A 10100-nucleotide genomic window follows, 5' to 3' on the forward strand; every position below is an offset into this window, starting at 1 on the left:
AAGGAACGTTGGAGGTAGGAAGGTTGTTGCTCGAGGAGTTCGTTAGATTTGTATAATGAAAATATACTAAAACATCCAGTTTTCCCTTGCAGACGTCTTGAAACCCCTCCCAGTTTATTAAAGTTCCATAGCCGTGTAAACGAAGCGATTCATTAAGTGCAGTGACGTCGTAATAAAGTCCAAGCTTATGGTTCCGTTGTTTTCTCTGCGATTGCGGTGCACCCCGAAACTGAGAATCTTTCACAAAAGGAACAACAACTTGGCGCCCTCCTTGGGCAGCGAGGGCTGAAAGATGAAGAAGATTATTCGTTGCCATTGTTAATTGTTCCCAATAGAAAAAAGCGAAAAAAATTTTCTTTTGTTGGTGAACAGCACTTTCAACTTCACTGGAATCATAGGAGTGTAATCGCTCGATGATGGGGCTGTTGTTGTCGTCGATTTGTGGCTTGAGTATCACCTGAATTTCGTATCCTTGGTATATACAAAGCACCACTGTTGCTATGAACAAAAAAAATATTGTCCTCGATAGAAACTCATTCAGTGGTTGCTTATAAAACGACATGTTTTGGAAACGGTCAAGCTAAGATTGCAGTTTTTAAAGGAACGTATAACAGTCTGCAACATCTGTTATCGAAAAATTATTCCAAGCCGGACATACTTAACTTTGCATGTTAACAAGGTAATATTTGTTCATGAGATTGGTCTCCTCTTAAGCTACCTACTTAAAAATCGTTAAAGTCGAAAACGGACCACGCACGGGCTTAAAACTGTTGTACTTTGGCACCTTTTTGTGAGATTACGATTCAGTTAAGATTTAAATAATTTGCTGGGTATCGGTTAATCGGTGAAAAGACGTTTATTTTAATGAATCGACATTTATAAAATGATTAAACCATTTTGCATATTCTTATACACACTTTGTTCAATGCACTACGTATGCTACAAACTCACTACAGTACCACCGACTCACTTAACAAGCGACTTAGTGACGAACTCAAGCAAAACAGAAAACGACAGAGTGAATGGACACAGAAAAACCCCACAAGTTGAGTAACAGTAAAATGATCGATGGGAAACGACAGATCGAAACGCGCCACTCACATTTAGAATCTTCATAGCAAAAAATAGAAGCGACCAATATCGGGAACAAATATAAACTTCAGACATAGTTGACCAATCAGGACAATAGCAACTTATGATATGCAACTCAATTTGACCCTCACAATGACGTCCACACCGGCTGTCAAAAAGTCGGTCAAATGTCAACGAAAGTGTTATATAGGACTACTCTCTTACCCAGACAATCATGATACTAAACTGTACTTCGCTGAGACGAAAGGCAGCCAAGGCATATTTTCTCAGTAAATCGAAAACAGCAAGCTCAAATGATTTTTGAAAACTTATCGTCCGTTTCTTCACTCAAAGAAATCTAACGAAGCAAACGACAATACTGGAAGAGAAGGGAGGGCAGATCAAAGACAAGGAAGGGATATCTTAAGAAACTGTTCTCTCTTTGCAGCTCCAAATATTTTTTTAGAGGGAATAATGTACTAATAAGCTTACCTGAACCTAGGACAACCTCTTATGGACTCAAGTCCATCAAGTACGAAGCTGCAAAGCTCTTGAACTCATTTAAAGACGACATATAATTTTCAATAAGTTGTATTTTTACTTTGCTCAGAACCATTAGCTCAATAGTAATAAAGTAATAATAGTAATAACAGTAATAATAGTAGTAAAGGAGGAGACATTGGTGCCAAAAACACCATCAATTCCTAGATAATATAACCTCTGAGAATTACACCGTTATCCAAAGGACTATCAATCATGACGAAAATCGGTCCAAGATTTTCTGCGTCAGTTAGACGACGATTACCAGCAATTCCACAGGAACTGCACTAAGACACGAGGACACCAATACCACTACCTTCAACATGGACAGTCGGTACTACTCAGCGAGCGGTCGATCGTGAATCGAGCCCATACAAAAAAGTACCAACCACTTTCCAGCACCCAGGCAGGGCACCGGAGTCAGAGATACTGAAACCGCCTTTGACACAAAAGGCTTAGCACTCGTCCGATTAAGCAACGGGCCCTGATCCGAAAATGATTCGACTATTGGCAGGCATTCTGCCTATTCTAGATCAAAAGACAACCAAGCCTTGTTTCATCAAGTGAATAGAATTTAGTGAAGATTCCTATTCCAAGAGTTCAATTTCAAGGTAACGATTATCATTGGTTCAGTAGCAGACACCAATTCTGTCCTAGCTGAGGACATCGAAGAAAAAGGGGCAGTCTTTTGTCCAAGGTAAAGTCCAACAACACCAAAAAGCCATCAAAAGAGCGCATTATGGTGATAAGTAAACTTTTTATTTAAGCTTTAAATACTACGCTTTCTGAAACACAGCAAAATTATTAATTTTCAATTAATATTTCAACTCTTCTTTATGCAGTCCCGCGGCTATCAAACTATAAGGCGTTCTACTTTATACTGCTCATTATTGTGCTCTATTTTTCTCACCCGCTCCCCCTACAGCTATAATCCCCGACGCCCGCCCCCTCGGTACATTTGAAAATCAAGATGGCCGCCATTAACGGTAAGACGCGCTATATCTCGACGATCTCACAAAAAAATAGGGTGAACAGTCTAGTGCTTGGTAATCTAATCAAAATTGCTATGATATACTTTAAATGTCAGCAAGGTAATTTTTGCCGGTTCATGAGACTGTCACTAGTGTCGGAAGATCACTCGCGCGTTCCATCAAGCTGAGACTCTTTGGTATCTTTTATGGGATCACGATCCACTATTACAAGTGTCCAATATCAATATAAAATTCCAACTGTTTACCCCGGCTTTGCTGGCTGCATTTATTTTTTAAAATAAGAAAAATGTTTTCAAACGGTTAACAAACGATGCGTTCTACTTTACTTTGTTCATTTTTATTCTTGGCACGAAATTGCGTCGTCATCCAAGTTTGAAATGATCCACCTCCAAGAAGAAATAAGCGCCTCCCTGATGCTAGAATATTCATTTCCACAATGGCTACGGCTCCTCGATCAACAATCTTGTATTCTGATGGTTGAAAAGTAATGGACTTTAGCGGAAGGAGTATTTTCATGAAGGATTTGGCATGTTTTTGAACTGGTTTCATAGTTTTTGAGGAGGAGCCAAACGTTCTGAAATCAGCAGCCAAAAATATTGTAGGAGGAACAGTAGCTACTTGAATAATACTCTGAAGTCTCTTCCTCAACTTTACTAAACACCTTCTGATGGTGGAAATATTTCTCCCAGCACATAAAATCTTTTCCGTGCGAATGTGTACGGAAATAAAGTTTGAACTGAGATTTTGCGTAATGAAATCTCGAGCTACGCGAACAAGTTTTGCACTGAAGAAAGCGTTCATGTCGGGATAAGACAGGAGCTTTTCTACTTTTGACTCAATATCAAAATGTGTTCTTCTGGGGTTCGTTTTACTTGCTCCTCGCCATTCAAAAATACCAACACACGGGAGCCTCTTAACCATTTCGTCTTCAAATCTTTGAACTGAATTGAAGGCATTAGCATTGACACAAATCTTTCTGCCGATCTTGATGCCAAGAAAAACGTTTTTGTGGTCAAGCTTGCAAGGATTGTACGACGTAGAAAGGTTGTTTGTCGTGGAGTTCGTTAGATTTGTATAATGAAAATATACTAAAACATCCAGTTTTCCCTTGCAGACGTCTTGAAACCCCTCCCAGTTTATTAAAGTACCATGACCGTGTAAACGAAGCGATTCATTCATAGCAGTAACGTTGTAATAAAATCCAAGCGTATGGTGTCCGTGTGAGTTCGGCACTCCGTGAAACAGAGAATTTTTCACAAATGGAGCAACAACTTGTCGCCCTCCTTGCACAGCGAGGGCTGTAAGTTGAAGAAGATTATTCGTCGCCATTGTTAATTGTTCCCAATAGAAGAAAGCGAGAAAAATTTTCTTTTGTTGGTGAACGGCATTTTCGCTGGCATTAATACGACACTCAGTAGAATTATTGTTGTCCTTAACGAATGACCAAAAACTCTCTTGACTCCTGTCATACTCTAGGTAGATACGAAGTAGTACTGCCGCTAGAAGTAAAAGAAATATTTTTCTTGATAGAGTTAGTTTTCCATATAAGTCATATAACGACATTTTTTTGACACGGTGAAGTGAAGATTATTATAACAATTCTACAATCGCAATATCCGTTAAGCTTCATCAGAGAGTTTTTGGCTTCATCCAATAAAAATTTTAATGACATACTCTTCATGTCTCTAAAGTAATGTTTGTTTAGTGGAAAATGAAATAACATTTTTTATTAGGTAGCTTGTACCGTTTTCAACTTTTTAAATTAAGGTAGCTGGTTCCAGTTTTCATCTTTTTTGAAGGCTTTACATAAATTATTCTAAAGAACTCTGAGGACAAAAGAAGAAAGTTTGCAATTCCGTGCTCAAGTCAACCGTTAAACCAGTAAAAAATAGAAAAATTTTGAAGCTACACTTTATTGAGTGCAAAGTTAACACTCTAAATGATTCTTAAAGAAAAAGAGTAAGCCTAAAATTGGTGACTTCGTTAAGACCTTTTAGCTCTTGGGCCACCTTTGAATGCAGCTTTAATCAGTTCTCAATTTGTAGTTCTTGATCAATAGCACCGGCCATTTGTTAACCTGTATGGAGAGAGAAAAACTCTATATTTGTGGTGTAATAAAACAATGTGAAAAATGCAAAAGAGTAACAGATGTTACTCCTGATGGAGATAGGATATACCCTACTAGACCTACTAGCAGCGATTTCTTTCCGACCTGGGACTCGTTTCTCGAAAGGTCCGGTACACAAAATTTAATTTCAAAACCTGTTGAATAGTAGCATAGTTTCCTAGCTCCCAAACTAGTCAATTTTGCTTCGTTAATTGATAGTTTCATTGTATCATTTTAAAAATTTTTGAAACTTTGATCTGAATACAAGGACGGTAAACATGAAACAGCTTTCCGCGCAGGAAAAGCTACTGACCTTTCGAGAAATGGGCCCCTCATGGTTATTAGCATACACGAAGTCATTCGCGTCGCCCGCATTCGCGTAATTCCAAGCCAAACTATGGACAAATGTCATCGACGCGAACACCTACACAGTCGCTAAAAACATACCAGAAAGAGACCTCTGATAGTAGGGTATAGGATAGTGTATTTTCAATAGCTTTTGCCTTTTTTGTTAACTACGAGCTTTAAATTAAAAATCCACCTTTGACCAATAACTCGGTTCTTCTTCTTAGTTGTTGAACAATGGTACAGAAATATATTTATCCCTGCTTATAACGTCGAACGTTCGGTTTTCGAACTCATTCGAACTCCTTCGAACGAAAGAGTTCGATGAAGTTCGCGGATCGGCCATTGAACGAAATCGAACTCACAAAAAATATTCGATAACGTTCGATTTTCGAACTCAATTGAACGCTGAAGAATTCGATTGAGTTATTACGGACAAATTCAGGCCTGCGAGGTCAAGCCAGTGCCGGGTTTGAGAGACAAACGTTGCTCCGTCGCTAGGCCTTATTATTCATCGCGGCCTATGCGTTTTAAGGCTCTTGGTCGGGCATTGACCAAGAGGAAGGGAACACACCGCACAGGGACCAGGCAAAGAAAACGATTAATTTGCAAGAAGCCTGTGTGTTACACGCTTCAGACGGATTGCAGTCGCTCGAGATTGTCGCGAGGGTGAGTATGTTATGTGCGAGCGAGCAAAGAACGCGCGAGGGAGAAGTATCTTTCTCGAATAGTCCCATCAATTCTCCATTTGACACACTGAAAAGGGACTGCTAGCAGTCAAAATACGCTTTGACCTGATGGGTAATATGAGAGTTGAGGCCGGGTCCAGGGTCCCCTGGTGAGACATTTTACATTTTACATAGCTAACGTAAAGCCCCGTGCAAACGGACGCGACATTGTTGGCCAAAAACTCCCAAAATTGTTGGATGTTATATGTTGCGTCCATTTGCACATCCTGTTGCATGTTGCAACGTGTTGTTGGGAGTTTAATTGTTGCGCAAAGTTTGAAACCAGTGAAACTTTTGGGCCAACAATTCTCAATAGTTCTTTTGTTCCCTGGTCGCCGACGTGTGGCGCAACAAAGTTGGATCCGTTTGCACAGCTCTTCCAACATTGCTGGGACTACGCACGCTCATTACACATGGTCTCCAAAGTCTTACTGATTGGTTGTGGGAGTTCTTGCATCTGTCTGCACACTACGGCCAACAAGGACGCAACAACTTCCAACATTGTCGGCGCGTCCGTTTACACGTAGCTTAAGCGTGTACAGACATTCTTCAGCAGCAAACAAAATTTAGTCCATAAATAAAGAATTTAGGTTAAAGGCTTTGACAGGCGTAAAGCACTTACTAGTGGAACAACCAACTTCATCCGAGTCGTCTGCACAATCTGACTCGCCGTCACATCTCCATATGTCGAGAATACACCTCCTAATAATATGGAACGCCAACGTTACGTTATTCGGTGTAACTTTACGGAAGGAATTATTAACTAGGCACCCAAGGCGGGTCCAAATTTGAGAAGATAAAAGGTAAGCACTAGCATAAAAAGAGACATTTATTGGAACAAAGGGAATAGTTTTGTTGAGTGTCATTTGCACCCGTACTGGAAAAAAAAGGCCTCAAAAAGTTAAAAAAAATTGGAATAACAAAGGTTCCGAATCATTTCCCAAATGACCTGTGGAGGAACAGAGCCGTGTATGCCATCAACGTTTGATTTTGACGCTAACCAACAAAAAAAACCAAAAGACATTTATCGTCCTGGACCCACTTGTTCGAAGGCCGATTAGCGCTTAACCCGGGGTTTCTTTTTCTTGTGTTCAAAAGCATTTTCTCGGATAATTTTCCCTGTTATTTTTACAGCTTCCAATCATCAACTTGTTAACTTCGAACAATCTACTATATGGTAACCAGTCCGCTTACCGCCCATATCACTCATTTGAAACTGCTCTGCTTAATATTACCGACAACTGGTTGAAAGCCATGGACAACAGTGAACTCGTTGGTACTGTCTTTTTAGACCTAAGCAAGGCCTTCGACTTAGTCAACCATGACATTTTACTTGCAAAACTTGCTAAATATCACACTGATATAAACACATTGGACTGGTTCAGGTCTTACTTAACAGGCCGCACACAAGTTGTATCCGTCTCTGGTGTGTTGTCTAGCCTTTTAAATCTTGAAGTCGGGGTACCACAAGGTTCCGTCTTAGGTCCACTTTTGTTTTCTATCTATATGAATGATCTACCCCTCTTGTTAAAGAACACTGAAGTCGACATATATGCCGATGACACAACGATCTGGTCGAGCGGAACCAATTGTACAGATATTCAAAACACTCTTAATAATAGTCTAGACAAGGCCAACAGTTGGTTTAAATTGAACCGGATGATACAAACACAAAGAAGACCAAACACCTGCTAATTGGTTCTGTTCAAAAGCTAATCCATAGCAGCGAGACTACAATGGAAATTTATATCGATAACATCAAATTAGAGGAAGCGGCAGGGGAAAAGCTGCTCGGAGTTGTCATTGACTCAAACCTTTCATGGAACTTACACCTTTGCTTGCAGGAAAATGTTATATAATGCCCTCATCAAGCCAATACTAGAGTATTGTTGTACGGTCTGGGGTAACTGTACCGTTGGTAATCTCCAAAGAGTTTTACGACTACAGAAACGATGTGCTAGGCTTATTTTAGATGCTGATACTCACGAAAACTCAGTCAAGCTTTTTAACAAATTAGATTGGCTGCCTATAGATGATATTATACGTATTAGGAAGCTTTATATGCTTCATAAAATAAATCAAGGTCATTGCCCGGCTTATTTTAATAAATATATTGAACATATAAGTAACACCCATAATTATAACACGAGATCCGTTTCCAATGACAATATTACAACACCAGCTTGTAAAAGGAACTCTGGCCTTAGAACGTTTCACTCAAGCGCTTGCCGTTTGTGGAACGCCCTTGATCCCGAACCTAAGACACTCTCCCATACTAATTTTAAAAATTACTTATTTAAACTTTACCGCAGTATGATTTCTTTTCTTCATCGTTTTAAGATTTGTAAAACCTTTTAGTTTCATTAGTAGTCAATTAATCAATATTGTATTAATAGCAGTTCATTATGTAATTTTAGTTGGTAGATTATATAGGTAGTTAATTAATTAATCGCTACATTTTATTACTTTAATTGTAGGAGGGCCATTATGAAAACTACTGGGTGACCAGTAATCAATGTCTTTACCCTCGTTAAATAAAGTTATTACTTACTTACTAAGACGAACTAAAACTGAAAAGCTTTTTAAGCTTTCAAATGTGAATTCAAATTTCGCACTAATCCTGGGTTATCTTAACCCAGCTTTGAACAATTCGGCCCTGAAGGTAAGTAGAAAACCTGTCAAACTTGTTAAACAAACTAAAACAAGCACGTGACCTTATCTTGATGAGATTACGGCGCATTTTATCCCTGAGATAAAGTCAAAAGGTTATAACGTACGTAATCGGCGTTAAAGTATTCCATCACAAGTTAATAAGATTCCACCACCAAACGGAGTAGGCTTTCCCTACTATACTACTGAAATCTGTCTTCACATGCAGGCAGAAAAATTAGTCGAAAATCTGTCTAACAGAGATGGAAAGGAACCCTTCCTGCTTTCAAAAAATTAGGACTTCCAATCTTTTGAAAATGAACGAAAATTGGTAACTTGCTTGTTGGCTTTTTTTGCTTGTTTACCCTTGAAGCACATAGGAGTTCATATGAACTCGTTTAAACGTGTCCGTGCGTTCCAGATCGAATTGAATTTGGGAGTGTTGGTTTTTGAGGAGAGGCGAAACCGGAGTACCCTGAGAAAAACCTCTCGGAGCAAGGGAGAGAACCAACAACAAACTCAACCCACATATGGCGTCGACGCCGGGAGTTGAACCCGGGCCACACTGGTGGGAGGCGAGCGCTCTCACCACTGCGCCACCCTTGCTCCCCAAGGTAACTATTACTTTTTTAGCACTTAAACATACCTTGACCGGCGGCATTTGAACTGGCCTGTCGGACATTCCCGAGCGTTACAGTTAACCTCGTCCGACCCATCACTACAATCATCCACGCCATTACAAGTCCAGTTACTAGATATACACGTCGGAGCCACACTGGATTTGCATCTAAACTCGTGGCGTCCACACTGGATATGGGCTGAGCAGTCATACTCGTCTGAATTATCGTCACAGTCGTCATCACCATCACAGACCCAGTGACTTGGAATACAGTTTCCAATGGTCTTGCACTGAAACTGGCTGCTGTCACAAGTTCCAGGATCTCTACAGCCTTGTTCGTCCGAGATGTCTGTACAGTCACTGTGGCCATCACAGACCCAGTTGTTAGGGATACATGTTCCTGTTTCATTGCATTGAAACTCTTTACAAGCTGGAGTGGTGCAGTTCTGCTCGTCCGATCCATCTCCACAATCGTTATCAGAATCACAAACCCAGGAGCGTGAAATACATTCTTTACTTCGTTTGCACTGAAAATGCGTCTCTGTTGTGCATTGCACTGGGGCTAATAACGAAAAAGGAATCAGTTGGAACAAGAAAAGACAAATAAAGGGTCACCGCTCTGAATTCGTTGAGCTTTGTTGAATCTTGTTCAAGACAGCATCAGTCTAAAATACTAGTCCTTTAGTTTAATGGAAATCTATTGCAAATGCTTCCTGAAGACCTTCAAAGACAGAGCTTTCGTTCCTTGTTTGAAGGTTTAAAACATTTATAGAATGTTTGCTGCTGTATAAAAGCCTTGGAACTGTAGAAAATAAATTTATAGCTACTAAGTTTAGTTAAGACAGGATTGGCACGGTAAGGCATTTTTAGCGCATGTCAGAGTTTTAGCGTGTTTTCCCAACTAAGGTAATACGGGAAATTTTTGCTTGTGGAATCCCGTTTCCTGGACCTTGGAATCCGGAATGCAGCTCTAGGAGACCATAATCCCACTAAAGTTTGGAATTCGAAATCCAAGTTCCACTGACAAAGATTCCGGAATCTACAGCTTA

General features: G+C 39.9%; 2 protein-coding genes across 2 annotated transcripts in view; both read right to left on the bottom strand.

The window, feature by feature from the left end:
- Nucleotides 1-4103: 4103 nt before the first annotated feature.
- The window catches only part of LOC140953871 (uncharacterized), a 17381-nt gene continuing 11384 nt past the window's right edge, over nucleotides 4104-10100 (bottom strand). Inside the window, exons 2-4 of the mRNA XM_073403248.1 lie at nucleotides 9079-9613; nucleotides 6406-6485; nucleotides 4104-4680 (exon numbers count right to left, since the gene is read on the bottom strand). Coding sequence (XP_073259349.1) covers nucleotides 4676-4680; nucleotides 6406-6485; nucleotides 9079-9613 — 620 coding nt within the window. The 3' untranslated portion in view covers nucleotides 4104-4675. The remainder of the gene's footprint in view (nucleotides 4681-6405; nucleotides 6486-9078; nucleotides 9614-10100) is intronic.
- The window catches only part of LOC140921786 (uncharacterized), a 10945-nt gene continuing 10582 nt past the window's right edge, over nucleotides 9738-10100 (bottom strand). The window contains exon 6 of the mRNA XM_073371786.1: nucleotides 9738-9853. Within this exon, the coding sequence (XP_073227887.1) occupies nucleotides 9738-9853 (116 nt within the window). The remainder of the gene's footprint in view (nucleotides 9854-10100) is intronic.

This window comes from Porites lutea, chromosome 12 (assembly GCF_958299795.1).
Source record: "Porites lutea chromosome 12, jaPorLute2.1, whole genome shotgun sequence".
In the NCBI taxonomy this organism is placed as follows: domain Eukaryota; kingdom Metazoa; phylum Cnidaria; class Anthozoa; order Scleractinia; family Poritidae; genus Porites; species Porites lutea.